Source organism: Podarcis erhardii (assembly GCF_964252035.2).
Source record: "Podarcis erhardii genome assembly, chromosome: 4".
NCBI classification, from domain to species: Eukaryota; Metazoa; Chordata; class Lepidosauria; order Squamata; family Lacertidae; genus Podarcis; species Podarcis erhardii.
Window position 1 is genome coordinate 27303227 of NC_138508.1, and position 20294 is coordinate 27323520.

Genomic DNA, 20294 nt, shown 5'->3' on the forward strand with positions numbered 1-20294 from the left:
CATCTGAGAAAGCATGTTCATAGTTGGGGGCACTCTTTGATTCTGAACTGCCTAGGGAACCTCAGTGGCAATGAGTGCCGAGTTCTAGCTATAGTTGTTCACAGACTGGCATATCCTGGCCACAGTTACCACTGTTCTGGTAACCTTATGTTTATATTGCTGTAATACTGTATTGTAAACAGGGAGTTTACATATGAAGACAGTCTAGAAGCTTCAGTTGGTGCAGAACATGGCTACCATTGGTAAGTGGTGCTTCTAAATGGGAGCATATTACATCAGCTCTGGGCAAACTGTGCTAGTTTGTGCTACTAGTCCAAATGCTAACTTACATAGTTCTGAGCTACTTGGGTCTTAGTTACTTGTCCCAATTAACTGCCAGCCTATGCTCTAAGATCTGCTGAAGAGACTCTTCCCATTATCCTCACAGCAAGCATTGCTCATTCGATGATCACTTGTGTCAGTTATGGCACCGCATCTGTGCAATTCCCTCCCAAGAAGTGTGGTTGGCTACCTCATTACTGAGTTTCAGGCATGGCTTTTAAATAAGTCCTTTGGGACCAAGCTAGTTGTTTATGTATACTGTGATGGAATTAAGATCTCTACTGTGGTCACTGTTGCATTGATTTGATGTGGGGTTACTGGCTTCTGCATTTAAGTTTTGCATTTTTAATGGGTTACTATTTATTGTATGAACCAAATATCATTTTTATTAGCTTAATCAGCTATATATTTAAAGCGTGGTTTACAAATCAAGTAAGCAACTTTATTAGCTGTGTTATTTAGTACCAGACTTACTAAATAAATTCTCTCCAACAGGTTTAATTTTTTTTTTTAGGCTCTCAAAATGGAACCCTATAACTGGCTTTTTCACATTACAAATATACTACAGGGTGTGACTCAGTTACAAGGAAAATTCAGTTACAACCCATTCTCAGCCATGCTTACCCAAGAAGCAGACTTCATTGATGTCAAACGGACTTGCTTCCAAGAATATCTTCTTCGATTACATAAACCCAAGTGTTCTGAGCCACTTTCAAGCAAGAATGTGGAATTTCTGGTCCTCCAAAATGTGCTCCCATCATCTTCATTTGCCTTGCTGGCTGGGGCTGTTGGGAGTTAGATTCCAGTAACATCTGGAGGCTCCTCATCACTGCCTTTAAAACACTGAACAGCTTTATTGTAGCATAAGTTTTTACAGGAGAGGCAGGGAGCCTCATTTTCAGGGAACAAATATAGTTTCTCTCCAGGCTCCACACTCCTTGAGTACTTTGACTTGGCTAGAATATGTCTTTTAAGCTGTGATCATGCCTCTCACTTGCCTTGAAGGGGGTTTGTAGAGGTGCATACTACAGTGGTACCTCGGGTAAAGAACTTAATTCGTTCTAGAGGTCTGTTCTTAACCTGAGGTACCACTTTAGCTAATGGGGCCTCCTGCTGCTGCCGCCATGCGATTTCTGTTCTCATCCTGAAGCAAAGTTCTTAACCCAAGGTACTTTTTCTGGGTTAGCGGAGTCTGTAACCTGAAACATCTGTAACCCGAGGTACCACTGTATAGTTGTATGCATAAGTAGAAAGCTCCAACTTTTGCGTGGCTGGAATGTATCTTACCATGCAAACATAGGAGCTGCATCCATTGCTGTGCATCTGTTGCATCTGGCTCCATCAATAATGGGAATGCAGCCCTCATTAAGGAGTGTGGTGCTTGGGCCGAAAAAGGCCGCCACCCTGCATTACAGCCACAGATCTATCACACTGCAATCCTATGCCTTGCCTGCTCTGAAGTCATTTCCGTGCAAGTTCAGTGGGCCATAGGCTGCAAAGACACCATACATTGAATAGCTCTCCCCCATCCCCAGAATCCTGGGAACTGTGGTGTGTTATGGGTGCCGGGAATTGTAGCTCCATGGGAGATAAACGAGGGTTTCCACAATTATTGGTGTGTATGTGTGTGATGTGCTTTAAATACAGGGTGTGTACACCACCTTACTCTCAGTTCAGTGTGTATGGTTCCAACCTGCAAATCATGTACTAAAAGTTAAGTATAACCCACCCTTTATCCATACAGATAACAGGGTGGTGTTACAACGGTGATTAATCACGCCGAAACAATACAGGGAGTGTGTGTGTGTGTGTGGAGGGGAACATACACCGTGAATCAAGAAACCAACATCACCATCAAAGAAAGAAGCGCAAAGCTTTTGGGTTGTTGTTGTTTTTTGGGCTGGGATGAACCATGGAGCGTGCGTAGGACTGCGGCCCGAGCAGCAAGCACCCTAGGGCGCCAACACCAATGCAAGGCAACCTTCGCGGGTGCCCGCCACGTGGAGCGAGATCCGTAACGTGTGAACGGCCAACCTTTCCCCCCCCCCTCCCGCCCGGGAAAGCAGGCAATGGGTAGCAGGGGAAGGGCGGCGCTTCCGCTTCGCCTGGAAGAGGAGCCTCCTCCCCCTTCCCGGGGGTCATCGCGAGCGGCTGCTTGGACTTGTCGCGAGCGCTCGCCTCCGTTTCCGCTGCTGGGGCAGGAAGAGATGACGGGCGACGGAGGCGCTTGAGAGACAGCCAGGCCGGACCACCGAGCGACCGACCCCACCGGCCGCCATGGCGGAGGATTCGGAGCTGGAGAGGTGAGGCTGGCAGGTGGGGAGAGGCCCGGGGGGGGGGCGGGAGAAGGCGGAGGGTTACTCCTCGAATAGGCGGAGGTGGGCAGTGGGGAGGCTCCGAGGTAGGCCTCGGGGAAAAGGGCTCCCTCGTTGCGCTACGCAGAAGCTGCTTTCGGGAGTCGGTGGGCGCCTGACTAGAAGCGGACCCAGCGCCTTGACTTACATCCAACGGGGAGAAGCGAGCGGTGGCGGGGGGGGGGGACCTCGGCAGGCCGACTTTAAAAAATACCGTTTATTACGTAATAAACATGGTTCCCCTTCGCAGGCCGGCCTTGCAATCCTGTATACGTTGTCTCCTTGGAAGTAAGCCCTGCTGAATTCAACGGTGCTTACTCCCAGGTTGGTCAGCGTGTCTAAAGCTGCAGCTTTTTTCGGCCCTTTATTTATATTTATGGCGAAGCAAGCTTCAAGACAGACTTTGGAATGTCGAGGTCTCGCATTTTATTGCCCTCCCTTCAATCTTCCGCACAGCAGTGACTTTTTAATTAATTATCGCTATGCATCTCGAGTACTTGAGTACACGCCTAATATTTGTTATTTTGTTCGTTTATTTCGTTTATATCCCAACCTCCCACAGGAGCTCATGGGTGGCAAGTGCATGTGTAGTACAATAATAATAATAATAATAATAATAATAATAATAATAATAATAATAATAATTAATAGCAAATACAATAAAAAAATAAAAATACGTTTAAAACTGTTAAAAAAGCAACAGAACATCTGTAAAAACAGATGTAACCAAACCATATGTCTGGATAGAACTGCCAAAAAGGAACAGTTTTCAGCGGGTGTCTAGGCAGAGTTTTCCAAAATACTTTATAGGTACTGCCAAATGCGGAACATTCACTTCTTGGACTTTTAGAAGTGCAAGTTCTGCAGGTGAAAGTGATCAAGTCTCTGTGCATGGTGGGGCAGTGGCGGTGCTTGGATCTCAAATTTCAGCCGGCACCCTGTGCAACACCAAAATTTGGTGCCTCCTTCCCCACATCTCATGCTCCATTTTAAAGCATAGTTGCAGCATCCCTGAGGCTCCGCACCCCATGCGACTGAACCAGTTGGGCTCCCCTAAATCTGCCTCTGTATGGGGTAAGTAAATACAGTGGTACCTCGGGTTACATACGCTTCAGGTTACACACTCTGCTAACCCAGAAATAGTGCTTCAGGTTAAGAACTTTGCTTCAGGATAAGAACAGAAATCGTGCTCCGGCGGCACGGCAGCAGCAGGAGGCCCCATTAGCTAAAGTGGTGCTTCAGGTTAAGAACAGTTTCAGGTTAAGAACGGACCTCTGGAATGAATTAAGTACTTAACCCGATGTACCACTGTAATAACACCTTGAACTCAGCCCAGCAGCAAACTGGCAGCCAATGTACATCTTTAAGCACAGGTATAATACACTGATAGATTCTTACTCCTGTCAGCAATTGTGCTGCTGCCTTTTGCACTAACTACACTTTCAAACAGAGCACAGGGGAAGCCCCATGTGGAGTGCATTGCAGTAGTCCAGTACTGAAGTTGACAGTGCCCAAACCACTGCAGTAAAAAGTAAATTCCATTGAGTTCCATGGGCCTTACCCCCAGGTAAATGGGTTAAGAATCACAGCATTAGCATAGCAGTATTTGGTAGTAGTTGTAGTGAAAGTATATAGAATAATTAATGTAGTAGTAGTAGTAATAATAATAATGTTGTCAATATATTTAAATATAATAAATATTTAGGTATTTTCCAGTGCAATCTTATGCATCATTGCAGGCTTTGTTACTTTGAGCAAATTGATGTTTCTAGATCAGATTGTGTAGACTCTCATTCATGCACAACTGTTGAGGTACAGGAACTCTGGCATCAGGTAAAGCCTTGGTTATTCACCCAGGCCTTTCCAGGAGTGTAAGGTCCAATTCTGTGTGCTGCTCTGGTTCGCCAGAAGTGGCTTAGTCATGCTGGCCACATGACCCGGAAGCTGTACGCCGGCTCCCTCGGCCAATAAAGCGAGATGAGCACCGCAACCCCAGAGTCATCCACGACTGGACCTAATGGTCAGGGGTCCCTTTACCTTTAAGGTCCAATTACAACCCAAAAAGCATGCAGTGTATTTGCCTTGTTTTAGGTTGGTATTTATTTATTTATTTTGAAACTGGCTCTTGCAGGGTGGCTAACATCCATAATAAAGCCGCATTAAACACAATCTTAAAATCACAATTAACACCACATACAGTATCAACAAAATATAATGGGTATAACAGTTAACAGCATCAAAACAAAATAAAAAAATTCCTTCCAGTAGCACCTTAAAGACCAACTGAGTTAGTTCTAGGTATGAGCTTTCGTGTGCATGCACACTTCTTCAGATACATGTATCTGAAGAAGTGTGCATGCACACGAAAGCTCATACCTAGAACTAACTCAGTTGGTCTTTAAGGTGCTACTGGAAGGAATTTTTTTATTTTGTTTTGACCATGGCAGACCAACACGGCTACCTATCTGTAAGTTAACAGCATGTTAGATCATAAAGAGGTAACACCATTTTCGCTTAGGTTCTGAAGGCATGCTGCAACAAATAAGTTTTTAATTGATTCCTGAACAATGCCAGTGTTGGGGACGACTGACTTCCTATAGGGAGTTCATCACTAGGGTGCTACTGCCAAGGAGGCCCTGCATGATATGTTAGCCCTGTGGATTGCACTCAAAGGTACTACCAGCAAAGCCTCCCCAGACAGTCTTAAAACTTGGGCTGAAGGTGATTCTTCAAGTATGTTGGTCCTTAGCCATTTAGTGCTTTGTACATTAGTACCAATGCCTTGAATTGGGTCTTGTATCTCACTGGCAGCTAGTGCTGTTCTTTCAGGATCAGTTCAATATGATCCCTTCTCACTGCTCAACAACATCCAGGCAGTGGCATTCTGCATCAGCCACAGCTTTCAGACCATCTTCAAGGGAAGCTCCATTTATGCTGGCCATTTATGTATATTTTATTATTACCCACTCTGGAATTCCTTTTTGAAAGACTTTAAAGGAAGCATGTGGGACCAGTAGGTGGATCCTGCATGGAAACAGATAATGCGCTAGATGGGAGTCCTAAAGAATTTGGCATCCATTTCAGGACATCTTGAAGCAAAGCTAGTAGGCAAGCCAGCAGTTCAACAGAGGTTCTCATATTACTTGCCTCATGGCCTTAAAATACTAAGTTGTGATTCAGAGTTCTTCTATGGGGCAGGGACAGGCCCATTCTAAGTGTAGCATCCTCCTGTATTCCTCATCTTTTCCTATTCACTTTGGTTAAATGCCTGGGGAATAATCACAGCACCACACTCACTTTATCACCTTGGACAGTTATCTTGGCAGTTGGGATTTGGAAAAGCCTCATGCAAGGCCTAGGAACAGGAGGCAATTCTTGAACAGGTAGGGAGCTTAAGAACTCCTGGGGAGGTACAGAAGCTAATGGCATAAGAAGTCCTAAAGCCGGATAAGGAGAAAAGGAGAAAGTAATTGGGGCTGAGAGGTAGAAGCCTTCAAAGAAGGATAGCAGGATGGAGGGATTTAAATCAAAGCAATTTAAAGTGGCAATGGTAAAGACCAATTTAAATCAAATTTCCTCTTGATAACAACGTATGTTTGTTAAACAGTGGTGCAGAACTGACCATTTTAAACTGTCTTTGATATGTTAACTGAATACAGTGGTACCTTGGGTTAAGTATTTAATTCGTTCCGGAGGTCTGTACTTAACTTGAAACTGTTCTTAACCTGAAGCACCACTTTAGCTAATGGGGCCTCCTGCTGCTGCCGCACCGCTGGAGCACAATTTCTGTTCTCATCCTGAAGCAAAGTTCTTAACCTGAAGCACTATTTCTGGGTTAGTGGAGTCTCTAACCTGAAGCATATGTAACCCAAGGTACCATTGTAGACTTATTTACTTCCATCTATTTGTTGCACTGAACACTTTTTGCACATTCCCTTTCTTTAAAGCATTCCCATTTAGGGAATAAATAGTTATAAATAAATAAATAAATAAATGGAGTGAGATTGCTTCCATCCCCCATTGGTGCTGATTCTTTCCATCCCAGTTTGGGTCTTTCCTCTGGATAAACTGCTGTTTGAAAAGAAATGGTTGTATCTTGCAGGTCTGTATGGCGACTTGTGCAATTTAGGCTGTTAAAGAGAGAAATGGGTAATTGAATGAGGATAAACACCCTTTAAATGCTTACTTTACAGTTTCAGTTTGTTTTGATTCTAGAACAGTAGCTTTAATGAGCTTACTGAAAAAATTGATCAAATTTAATTATTATTTTTAATCTCCTTAAATGTTTAGGAAGGCAGTGGAAGAACTTCTAACTGAGGCCAAGCGTGGGAAAACCAGAGCAGAAACTATGGGAGCCATGGGCTGGTAAGTTATTGAAGCTAAACCAATGTTGGTGTTTTTCTAAAATACAATTTTTGGGGGGGGAAACAGACACTGTGGCTGCAATCGTAAATATGTTTATTAGAGAGTAAGCCCCACTGGACACGGTGGGAAATATGTTATATTGAACATGCATAGACAGCACTGTTAATCTTCCGTAACTGAATTGGATGATAATCTTTTGCTCTTTTATGTTAAGTGCACATGCAATAAATTCCATTGAAATTAATGAGAATTAAGTCCACATAATTCCTGTTAGAGCAAACGTTCATTTTTCTGAAAGCAAACATAGTCTGTTATAGTCAGTGACCATGGATCATGCTAGGCAAACATTTTTGCACTTTCCTGGCAAAATACTCCTGTGTTTCTGTGCTGTTGAAAGTAGTAGAACACCCCAGTGCATAAGCATTTCATTAGTTGCTTCAAGAGGTGTCCAACTCTGCCACCACTCTTTTTTTTTTTTACCATTTTCCTTATCCCAAACCCAATGTGGAAGCAAGCTCTTCTAGAACCTCTTCCATCTCGTTCCCTTTCTCTAAGATAAATAACGGGCCTTGAGGCAGGGGAAGAGAAAGATGGCTATGTCCAAAGGTTCAAAGTGAGCTGGCTCTTTAAAAAAATTTAAAATAAAGTTGTAAGAGATCCCTTACAGCAACAGTGTGATTTGATGAGCAGCATAGATTGGACTTCTAGCAACTGCTTAGAAATGTAGAATATGCAGGGTTTCTTAATTTTACCATATTGAAATAATTGTTTCAATGAACCCTACTGCTTTAAAGCCTGTTCTTTATCAAGGTCCCAAGTTCAAAGCATTCTTGAACTGCATTTCTTATTAACTTGCTTTGATGGGCAGTGACTTTCTGAGGTCTCAAGCAAAAGTCCTTCCTAGCTCTGCTTTTTAGCTGGAGATGCCAGGAAATTAACCCGAAACCATTTGCATGCAAATAATGTTCTACCACTGGCACACTTTTTTTTTTTTTAAAGAGTGGACTTTCTACCATCTCCAGAGCACTCAAGCAAAAGGAGTATTCATGTAGCCATTTACCAAAGAGGAGGAATGGCAAATGCCAACAAGGCACCACCAATACTCTCAACTCTTTAGCATTTTAAACTGTCTTGGGGCTGTGGAAGACAACAATAGAATACAATTTGTAGCTCATGTGATGTTTTTCTCAGGTGTGTGGCTGTGAAATATGTGTCATAAAATATTACCATGTTATCTTAATATATATCTCCTCTGTATAGAATCTGGCTGTTGCTTTGAAGCCAGTGTTAAAAGGCAAACATCTTGATTGTTTCTTTCTGTACTCCAAGTTTACACTAGGTGGCATACAAGGAAAGCCAAAAGCGTGCATAGTTGAGCTACTTGATTTGGATATTCGCAGCTTCTGTGTCTCTTGTGTGAGATATTTATGTTGTTGCTTTCTAATACAGGATGAAGTGCCCTCTTGCCAGCACAAATAAAAGGTTTCTGATTAATACTATTAAGAACACATTGCACTCCCCGAAGGAGCAAGAGCAGGGACAAAACCATCAAGAAGACGATAAGGAATCTGAACCAAACCAGAGCAGCGAGGAAAGCAAGCCAAAGAGACACCGATCCCACCCATACAAACCTAGCTTTCGGTCCAGAAGGAGGGTAAGCTCTTCTCCTCCTAGGCACCGCCGGAACAGGAACCAGCACTCAAAGGACAAGCATGAACAACGATCAAGCAAATGAGGAGGAACCCATGCCATTCCAAGAATGAAATTAAACACTGAACTGTTTGGGTGGGTGGGTGAGAGTGTTTAACTATTTTGTAATAGAGGGCATTCTTCAGTACAGATGTCCATGTTGACAACAGCTTTTTAGAGACAAGCAAATCTCGCTTCTCATGAACTTTCTTTGAGGAGTTCTTGTATTCTTTAAAGTTGTCAGTGTGTTCCTTCTGTTTCTCCCCCTGCCCTCCAGTCTTCAACCAATTAAAGTTGTTACTTTGTATAGTTGTAACATGTTTAGTGCTTTGCACAAACCGTTTGGAAACCATTTATTTAGACAAATATACACGGAGGTGTATTCGGTACATGGTAAGTTATTTTGCTTCCCAATTCCTTTAAGGAAGCTACTAAATCTTAGTTTGAAAAAACAAAAAACAAAACAAAGATACTACAGGTACAGAAAATGTGATATGCTTCTTGGCCTGCACATAGATGAATTTGAATAAGTTTACTGTGCTTGTAACCTGAAAATGACTGATGTGGCACCTGGATATTACAGATAAATAAATGCAGGTTAGGCTAAATGTATATTGGTAAACAAACTACCCAGACTGAGTGACTCTTGTGTCCATGTGGGAACTCCAGTGCCCACATAGAACTCTGCATGAACAATAGATCCTCATTCACTTCAAACATGGGGAGAAGGCATCAGACATGTTATCTGTTTGTGTGCACAGAATATTTCCCAATGCTGAAGTGAATGCTGGCACCCTTTTTTGACCTAGAGTTGTGTGTACACTTGGAACCTGTGAAATCACAGCTGTGGGCTAGATCTGAAATTGGCTTTCATTGTTTTGCATCCTTTGGTGTAAATGATGATTTGTGAAGGATCAATAATGAATTCAATCGCATTGGGACATCTCTTGAATGGCAATGGAATGAAAAGTCTTGAGGGATACATTTTTCATCACAAATTGCTGAATGCTTTTGCAAAACAATACAGACAATTGCCACCTAAAGTCTGACTGCTGTCTAGTTACAGTTGTATTGGTCAAGTTCTCAGTGTTTCCTTACCTGCAGATAATTGATCCTTGTCATTTCTCTATTGTATGGAAACATTAACATTTAAATCCTTAGGCAAAATTGTTTGTATGGTTAAGCTGTTTTCAACCTTGGGTAGTTTTCCTGAGTTAACATTAAACTTGGAACTGTGTTACTAAAATGCATTGTGTACATTTCCTTTATATGTTAACAGATTCATAAGTCTTTGGGAATTAATACACATTCTGTTGCCAAATATAAACAAAACACATATTCGGTTTATTAAGTGTACTGCAAACGGTCATCCTAGAACTTGTTTCTTGGTCTTAAGCTTTGAAATGTTAACTTTAAAATAGTTTTTTTTAGTACAGTCTTAGTCCTTAATGTACTCAAAAGCACTTAATAGCATAAAACAAGCCTGCCGGCTTAGGCCAGTGACACCTCTAGTCTAGCATTCTGCTCTCACAGTGACCAGATGCTGATGGGAAGCCCCAAACAGGACTAGACAGCATTCTTCCCACCTGTGAATCCCAGCAACAGTACTAACCATTCTGGCTGGGAGTCTCTGATAGCCTTCCCTTCTATGAATTTGTCTAATCCTCTTGTAAACAGGCCCCAATTAATTGATGATGGCAACAAATAAACAACAAGCTAGCAATCTTGTTAACCGAGTTAGTCAGTGTTTTTATTTTATATGGGCAGAAATAAATCATTCCTGTTACTAGTACCTTAAAATTATAATCGGTAATAAAGCTCTGTACATATATTTAAAAACAAGGCAGTCCCTTGGTTAGGGTCTAATAAGGCTCAACACAGAAGGAAAAATGAATGGGGAAGGAAGAGGGAAGCTAGCATGCTGACATGGGTATTTACTTGTTTTTAATCATCCTATCCTGCATTTCATCCACTAGAGCAGGCTAACCTGTGGCATTTTAGATGTGGATTACAGCTCCCGTCAGCCTCAACCATCTGGAATAGTGGGAGTTGTAGTCCAACAACAACTGGAAGATTTCATTGCAGGAGGTTGGACTATAGATCACCCCTGGGGTCCCTTCCAACTCTACAATTCTATGATTCTAGGTTGGCTATAGTGGTTGTTTTAGAACACCACCACCACCACTACTACAGTAATTGACTGCATTAGGAATGGTTTATTGGTCCAGCCTTCTCTCTTAAAGAGCCAGGTCTTCAGCAGGTGCCAGAAGACACATAGCAGCATATCATTACTACACAGCATCCACTTGACAGCCAATAATATCCTGTTCCTTTTTCTCCTGCTGATCTTGGTCAAGGAGACCCAAAGCAGGACCTTGGATGTTGAACGGAGAGTGTGGGAAGATGTTATGAAAGGAAAGCTCAGATTTATCTCAGGGGAGGCACAAAAAAGTGAGAATAATTTTTAATAGTGTTGGAGAGACAATAGGGTCTTGAGGTCAAATCTTTCAGCACTAATGTTAAAATGAAAATATAAAAGAACAGGCAAGAAAAAACAACCTCTTTCACAAGGTGAAGATGATCTGGAAATATGAAGGTAGGAATCAGCACTGCATTCGTTTTAGGTGTTAAGAACGTAAGATACCGCTGGATCAGGCCAATGGCCCCTCTAGTCCAACATCCTATTCTCACAGTGGTCAACCTGATGCCTGTGAGAAACCCGCGAGCAGGATCTGAGTATGTCTCTGTGGTCTGCAGCAACTGGTATCTGGAAAGCCTGAGTGCCTGTATCCAGAGTTCCTTGTTTTAAAATGAGGTTTGTGCAGGCTTTGTGTATGTCTTTGTCTGCTAGTGCAGTTCCATATCCCATTAAAGCATAGGGAGAAACCGCTTGCAGGTGACAGAGCTCCATGCATTTGTGGGGGTCCTGGGCCAGATCACTGGGTCAATCAAAGCTTTCCAAAAATATTTAATAGGTTACCCTAGGAATGAGAGCCTCTGGCTCGCAATGCATTGCATATGCAGTTTGCTTGCTGTCCCAGTACAACAGACTACTCTGTAGTTTAAGGCCGGCTTAATCTATTTTAACTAGTTGCTTTTATCAAGCTAATTCTGAAGCATGTGGATTACCTGCTTTCGAACACAAGCTGTACTGTAGGAGAATGTGTTTGATTCAGCATGTTGCTTTGTGTTTTTCCCTTTCCCCTGAGTTGGTAGGAATTTCCAGGACCAGCTATTTGCAGGCCATTTCCCATTTACAAGACTAAATTCTGAAGCCCTATGGTGTTCGTAATAACTATTTGTAAAAAATAATGAATATGCAAGCAGGATATGTATGTACACGAAACAAAGTATAATTACTAATACATAAGACGAGCATGAGAGATCAGGCAAGCACCCAGACAGATGGAGCTAGACTTTAAAGACAGAGCAGGAAAACCTTTATCAACATGAGGGCCATGTTCCCTTCTTGGCAAGTGGTGGGAGGGGCAAAAGTGAGCAGAGCAATGAATGTGAAATTAATGAATTGGTATACCACCAAATACTACAATATAAAACTGTGGTGTTCAACAATATATACAATACAATATACTTTATAAAACAATATACAACAGTGCATACAATAACATATAAAGCACCATACCAGAAGGCTGCAGTTGATGCAAAACAGTGGCTAAGCTGCTTATGGGGCCAAATTACCACCAACATGTGAGACCTTACGGATGAGATTTGCACTGGCTGCCAATCTGCTACCTGGGCAAGTTCAGTATGTTGGCACTGACATAATAAGGCCCTATAGAGCTCAGAACCAGGTTACTTGAGAGACCACGTTATCCCTTATATATCCAGGAGGTCGCTGGTGTAATCCACGATTGATGCATTCCAAAATGGGTTCAGTATGGTTCCACCAGCACATATCAGTCACAGCAACTCGCTGATCATTGTTGTCCTCAGCAACTTTGGCGTGTTTGGAGATGCCAGCTAAGCAGTGTTCGAATTCACAAAAGTGAACACGCAGGACTAAATGGCTTTTGTATGAAGCAGAAACACAGCTGCGCTGTAAATGGAAGAGGCTATTAAAAGTAAAATATCTCCATCAAGTTGCCATTTGCAGGTTTCTCTCCACTCCCCCCCACCAACTTATAAATATATCTCATGTATTTATCTTCCTGGGATTTATCTTTAAAAGGAAAAAAGCAGGGCGGAGGTGTCGGTAGAATGGAGGTCATAGAAATATAGTTCCTTTTTATTTCCTGCCTGGGATGTCAAATAGAATCTTCAGGCAGGTGGTTGAATTCACAGACTCTTTAAAAGGGAATATATCGGTCCGAGGAAGACATTGCTTAAGGAAGGGGGGGGGCGGGTAGCTGTCAACGAAACCCTGACAACATCAGCTGCTTGCTAGCAGAAAGGCAAGCTAATCATGGCAACTTTTTCCCCCTTTTGCTTTTTTTTTTTTTTTGCAGACATGCAGCTGTCCAAGCAATAAGGTAAATGAGACTTCGCCGCAGAACTCTAAATAGGAGAGCCTGAACTATAGAACCATCCTCCTCCAATTCCTTGGTAATACACGGTTTGGGGCCTGACTGGGTGGTCTTAAGTCCATTGCCACAGTGGCTACGGAGGGTTGATACCAATCAAGGCCTCCGCAGCTGAGACCCCGAGTGACCTGCGCCAGCGGCTTCCACCCGCCCCCCGCACCCCCGCCGCCCCTTCCTCGCAGGCCCCCCAATTCGCTCATTTGTGTGCGGGATGCTTTTCCTGCTTTTATTTATGGGATTACATAAATGAGCCATTAAAAATGTAAATCTTCAGAACAGTTGAATCTGAAAGATTTAAGCAATCAAGGACAGGGCAGTACAGTAGAAGAAAGTGCCCCCACCCCCAAACTAGCCGCCCTGTGCCAGAGTATTCTGACTACACGGACAATAGGAGGTTAAGGGAGAGAATAACAGAAGAAGGCAAGGGGCTTGGGGGGGAGGAAGGAAACAAACTATCTCGCCATTGTAACCGTCACTGGCACCAAGGGGAAGATTAGGGTTTGGTGGGTTTCCCTACCCCCACCCCCACCCCCACCCCCGTTCTTTTCTTTTTAAAAGCATGTTAGGACAATAATGATGAGCTATTATAAGTGACAAAGGAAGACCATTCCACTCTCCTCCTCACAGTGCAGGTGTCAATACAATCAAGCTTAAACACAGAACTGAGTTTGGGGTGGGGGGGAATGAAGATTATTCCATTTCCCCCTGCAAGCCATTTTTTAACTCTTTAATATCTATTGCAAGCTACCAGAACCCCCCACCCTCACATATATGAAAAGAAGCACAGCTATTTTTCAAGCCAGCTATTCAACCCCACGCTTGCCGCCACTACCAATAGTGATGGTTGGAAACTTCATTTGCTGAGCTTTGTACAGTGTTACTCCTGGACGGTGGTACAGACTTTCAAGCGCTTTGCTTAAGGTCAAAATTGTGGGCTTGCCAATCAGAAGGTCGGCGGTTCGAATCCCTGTGATGGGGTGAGCTCCCATTGCTCGGTCCCTGCTCCTGCCAACCTAGCAGTTCGAAAGCATGTCAAAGTGCCAGTAGATAAATAGGTACCGCTCCAGCGGGAAGGTAAACGGTGTTTCCGTGTGCTGCTCTGGTTCTCCAGAAGCGGCTTAGTCATGCTGGCCACATGACCCAGAAGCTGTACGCCGGCTCCCTCAGTCAATAAAGCGAGATGAGCGCCGCAACCCCAGAGTCGGCCACGACTGGACCTAGTGGTCAGGGGCCCCTTTACCTTTAACAAGGAAGATGGCTCAGCTTGATCACCTGTCAATAGGGTAAAAGGATGGCTTTGCTTGTCTGTCATCTGTGTTTGTCTGCCTGCCCCGCCCCTGCCAGGTATCTCTAATGTGTAAAATGGGCCCAGTTAGATGATGATCTGCAGCAGTGCAACCGAACACCTTCATCTGCCCCAGATCTGCACATCAGAGTGCCTTTAACTGCCCCAGTTAACTGCAACAAAACACGTATCTCCCACTGTACCCTTCCAATAGTTTGACTTCACCCCCAAAAGCACACTCGTCTATTGTCTCCCAAGATCATGGGCAGGCAAACTAAAGCCTGGGGCCAGATCCGGCCCAATCGCCTTCTAAATGGGGCCTGCGGATGGTCCGGGAATCAGCATGTTTTTACATGAGTAGAATGTGTCCTTTTATTTAAAATGCATCTCCGGGTTATTTATGTTCCAGTGGAACATGCATAAGCAAACTTCTTTCTGGTTTGTGGCCAGGAGAGTCGCCATGTTTGGATGGAGTTCACAGTTCTATGGTTAAATAGAGTGACCTGTGAATGTCCCAAGCTAGTCCAGTGTAGAGGGTTGGAGAAATGATTTCCAGTTCTTTGTTTGTGTGGACAGGAGGGTTATTTTAGAATAACAGCACTGAGACCCTCATCCAGTGGCCTCCTCATTTATGGAAGATACATTGCAAATGTTCTGATCTGAAGATCCTCTCTCACAACAGTGGGCTGTATACACATGAGGGTGTTCTCACCAAAACAGGTGAAAGGCATCCCTCAAATGAGGACAATAGAGAGCACTGATTAGCATAATATTTGCATGTTATAATTTATGGGTGATATGCAAACAAATATACTCAAAGTAGACCTATTGAAATTAATGGACCTAACTTATTTGGGTTCAATAATTTCTCTGGGTCTAACTCTGAATAAAACGGAGCTACTCCCACCCTATGATAGGGATTCACCTAACATCCACCATCAATGGAAACCCTATGGCATGACTTCTGCTTGTGAAATGGGGCTTTCCCCCCACCCTCCCTTTCTCACAGAGTTCTCTCTAGCAACTTTAGAGGAAAACTCTGTGAACCTCAGTTCCTATCACATGGGTAGGCAAACTAAGGCCCGGGGGCCGGATGCGGCCCAATCACCTTCTCAATCCAGCCTGTGGATTGTTTGGGAATCAGCGTATTTTTACATGAGTAGAATGTATGCTTTTATTTAAAATGTATTTTTGGTTTTTATGGAAGCTGCCCAGAGTGGCTGGGGAAACCCAGCCAGATGGGTGGGGTACAAATAATAAATAATAATAATAATAATAATAATAATAATAATAATAATTATTATTATTATTATTAAATGCATCTCTGGGTTATTTGTGGGGCCTGCCTGGTGTTTTTACATGAGTAGAATATATGCTTTTATTTAAAATGCATCTCTGGGTTATTTGTGCGGCATAGGAATTCGTTCATTCCCGACCCCCCAAATATAGTCTGTCCCCCCACAAGGTCTGAGGGACAGTGGACCGGCCCCCTGCTGAAAAAGTTTGCTGATCCCTGTCCTATTATGTGCCTATCTAGCACAGGGACAGTCTCAGATTTACAGAAGCCATCCTGGTTTATGATTTGATCCCGGATTGTCCTGTTTTTCCTTAGGACGTCCCTATTTTCATCAGAGAAATGTGGGAGGGTATGGAGTTATTTGATGAATCAGCCGTCTGAAGGCAATCCTGTATAGGGAAGTTTTTTTAATGTTCAATGTTTTATTATGTTTTTATATATGTTGGAAGCTGCCCAGGGTGGCTGGGGCAACCGATTTAGACAGACGGGGTATAAATAGTAAAATGATGATGATGATGATGATGATGATGGAATAAGATGTCCTTAGTTTTATCGGAGAAATGTTAGAGGGTATGCATTTCTTTCTTTCTTTCTTTCTTTCTTTCTTTCTTTCTTTCTTTCTTTCTTTGTAAATTACTTGATTTCCCAAATAAAGCTATTTCCATCCCTAAAGTGGGTAGCTAACTATACACACAAAGCTAGATATCGTGCATGGTGCCTAAAGCAGGGCGGCGAGAGAAGACGGAGAAATAGCAGCAAACAACGCAAAATAATGACTATGAATTCAAAAGTGAAAATGAATAGGGTCTGCCTCATTCATAAATGTCATATGAGGCTTTGGTTTAAAAGGCAAGCCTGTCATCCCGGGGACAGCAGCTGTTGTTATGCTGAACAAAATGGATACAAATGGGTATTATTTTAAACCGAAATGCTTTAATTTCAGACTTAACAAGCACACTGTGCTCGTGGTAACCTTGTGTCCTGCAAGCCATGATCTCCAGTAGATGGCTTGATTGCACAGGAAATCAAAATTCACTGGCTCTGGCCTAGAAAGCCAAAAAAAGAGAAGAAGAAACTTCCAACAAAAACAAAACAAAAAAACACTCCCCCCCCCCCACAACACACTGGCAATGTTTGAGTTACTATGGCAATCGCAAAATAGGAAAGCCTTTTCTTCTTTTCCCATCTCTGCGTGCAGCCACAGACTGCTCCTGAATGGCTCACATCTGCAAAAAGTTTTAACACGGTCCTCAAATAAAGAAAAGCGTCCCCAAAATGGGCACTGACCCGTCTCGAAAAATGTTGCAAATTTTACACGTGGGGATCGGGGAGCTGTTGCCACTTCGCACAGGTTATGTCATAATGCGAACAAAAAGCTTATAAAAGCAGACGAGGGCTTTTGGCTGTCAAATATGGAGAGGGGATTGTGGGGTGAGGGGGGGGGGGAGAGAAGTAGAAGTAAATGACAGCCTTTAATGCAGATGTAAGGAGAAAAGTCAAAGATGGGTGACAGAAAGTTGCCGGTCAATGAATGAAGTGGGGGGGGGGGAGTGAATTTTCAAACACAAAAACTAGACAAAAGGGTAAAATACAATAAAAATCTAGCTATAGAGAATTACTGGGGGTAAAAGCCTCTAAGAGAAAAAAGGGGTGGTCATTCCCTAGACCTTAGCACTAGAACGTATGTGAAATCAACATGTGCTGCTTTGGAATAGGGCTTCCAAGACCGAAATAAAAGATCAACCTAATCTTTGACCTGGCAAAGTTATGGTTTTTCTTTTTTAAATGACATTTCTTGCCCACTTCACACAAGCCTTATTAGACTGCAGATCATGCAGCTGATGTTTTCCCTCTCCCTCTAAAGCGAACAGGACTTTTCATTTTGACAGAGCATCTCTGAAGTTCTTCCATTTTTCCACCTTAAGCTTGAGACACGTTTATTTGAGCTGAAACGGATATTGACTACGTTGCAGGAAACTCTTGTGAGGTTGCCAAAGTGCAGAAAGCTATTATTTGAGCATTAAATATGAATCTGCACCCGGGCTCCTCATCAAATTTTGTTTTGTCAAACACTGCCTAACATTGTGGTATCTAAGCAACTTGGCACCAGTGGAATTTTTCATTTTCTTTTTGGTCATTTTGTGAGAAAGGCAGAGGATCCCTAATTTAAATCTTGATTTCTATAAACCCTCCATAGTTTCCTAAGCATAATCAAAGGGGTTTGTAGTCTTGACAGTCACAGTCAACTGAGGAAGATTTTAATGTGTGGCGAGGCATTTAAATAGAGTGAACAGCCCACAGGAAAAAGTCCAAAGAACTCCATTAAAAGTGAGACTGCATTATACATTCATCGACTCTTGTTCTTTTCTGGGGGGTGTTTTAGTATGAAGAGGAAGGGACAATGGAAGACAATGGCTCTACCTTATCAAAGTTCATTCATGCAGCCATTTCAAATACTTTTAACTGCTTGTCAATGGCACTTCCAAGACTCTGAGATTCTAAACATTCTGTCACATTTGTGTACTAACCACTTAAAGTTTTGCTAAAGCTTTTTGACCTAGACTGACTCTCCTTTATCTGGGTCAAAATGCAAGGCAAAGCTATTGTGCTAAATGGCCTTCATTAAATTCATTGATTTGACCTGTATTTTAAAGACCAAAAGGCAAATGGGATGGGAAGCTAAAGTGCCCATACAAAACCCTTCTTTAGGGTATTTTTCTGCCTCCTTGAACTATATAGCATTCAGTGGGGAAAGGACATCTTCTGGCCATTGGAATTGTGAGTTATGTAGGGAGGAGGCAGTTTTTGTGCAGTTCCTTGTGACATTTAGGGGGGAAATGATCATTCTTTCCTCAACCCTCTTCGGCCTGAGTAGCAAAAAACAGGTTATGGTTGAAGGTCGTCATTTTTCATGTTTATCCCTACTGCCAACAAAGTGCTACTTTGAGGCGAAGGTGGCCTCAAGAATAAGATTTGCCAGTTTATGCCAGACATTTATTCACCAATTACAGATCTATTATCAGGGGTTTTATTCATCTAGGATGCAATTCATCACTGGAATAAAAAGTGAACTCAAATCTCAGTACAAAATCAGACCCAGGCACTGTACACACATTTTATTTTACTATTCACTGAGGGTCCATCTATACTATACAGTATAAATACCATTTTAAATAGTCATAGTCCCCCCCCCCAAGAATCCTGGGAACTGTAGTTCGCTAAGGGTGCATTGCTGAGAGTTGTTAGGAGATTCCTATTCCAGACCCTCCAAGAACTCAGCTACATTAGTAAAGAAAAAGCGTTCAATATGCGTTATAACACTGCAACACCAGATGGTGCTGTGGAGTCCCGTCTTTCGCCAACGTGATTTCCCACTACATATAAGGTTTATGAAGCGTTTCCCTGAAATGCTTTTTTGATGTGTCTAGATACAGCCCAAGTGTCCCTATTTTCCAGGGACAGTCCCAGATTTACAGAAGTCGTCCCAGTTTCTGATTTGATCCCAGAATGTCCCACTTTTCCTCAGGATGTCCCTATTTTCAATGGATAAATGTTAGCGGGTATGATAGGACCAGGGCCTTGCAGAGCCAGGCAGAGGCCCGGGCCAGGTTGTTAATGTGCCCCCCTTTTTTTACCCTAGGGACAACTGAAGTCTTATAAATAAGTAAGTATATAAATATGCTGATCGAGGTCCCCTTTGGAATCGGAGGCCCGGGCCAAGTGGCTCATATGCACCCCCCCCCCCCGGTCTGGGCTTGGATAGGACATCCTTATTTTCATTGGAGAAATGTTGGAGGGTATGGAATTATGTGACCCCTGAGCCAAGGAGATATAACCTTTAAAAAGGTAAAGGTACCCCTGCCTGTACGGGCCAGTCTTGACAGACGCTAGGGTTGTGCGCTCATCTCACTCTAGAGGCCGGGAGCCAGCGCTGTCCACAGACAGCGGTCACGTGGCCAGCGTGACGAAGCTGCTCCGGCGAACCGGCACCAGAGCAGCACACGGAAACGCCGTTTACCTTCCCGCTAGTAAGCGGTCCCTATTTATCTACTTGCACCCGGGGGTGCTTTTGAACTGCTAGGTTGGCAGGCGCTGGGACTGAGCAACGGGAGCGCACCCCGCCGCGGGGATTCGAACCGCCGACCATGCGATCGGCAAGTCCTAGGCGCTGAGGTTTTACCCACAGCGCCACCCGCGTCCGATATAACCTTTAGAAGACATCTGAAGGCAGCCCTGTTTAGGGAAGTTTTTTAATGTTTAATGTTTTATTTTGTTTTTATATATGTTGCCCAGAGTGACTGGAGCAACCCATTCAGATGGGCTGGGGTATTAACAACAACAACAACAACAACAACAACAACAACAACAACAACAACAACAACAACAACAACAGAGTCCCTATTTTCATCAGAGAAATGTTGAGGTTATGCTATTTCCATCAC

General features: G+C 43.1%; 1 protein-coding gene and 1 long non-coding RNA gene across 2 annotated transcripts in view; both read left to right on the forward strand.

Moving 5' to 3' along the window:
- The window catches only part of LOC309341374, a 376013-nt gene that overhangs the window by 110590 nt on the left and 245129 nt on the right, over positions 1-20294 (forward strand). The gene's annotated exons all lie outside the window — the stretch shown is intronic.
- On the forward strand, positions 2463-9975 carry POLR1D (RNA polymerase I and III subunit D). Its single transcript, XM_081860864.1, has 3 exons — positions 2463-2624; positions 6966-7040; positions 8490-9975. Exons 1-3 carry the CDS (start codon positions 2599-2601, stop codon positions 8773-8775), a joined length of 387 nt encoding a protein of 128 aa, XP_081716990.1. The 5' UTR covers positions 2463-2598; the 3' UTR covers positions 8776-9975.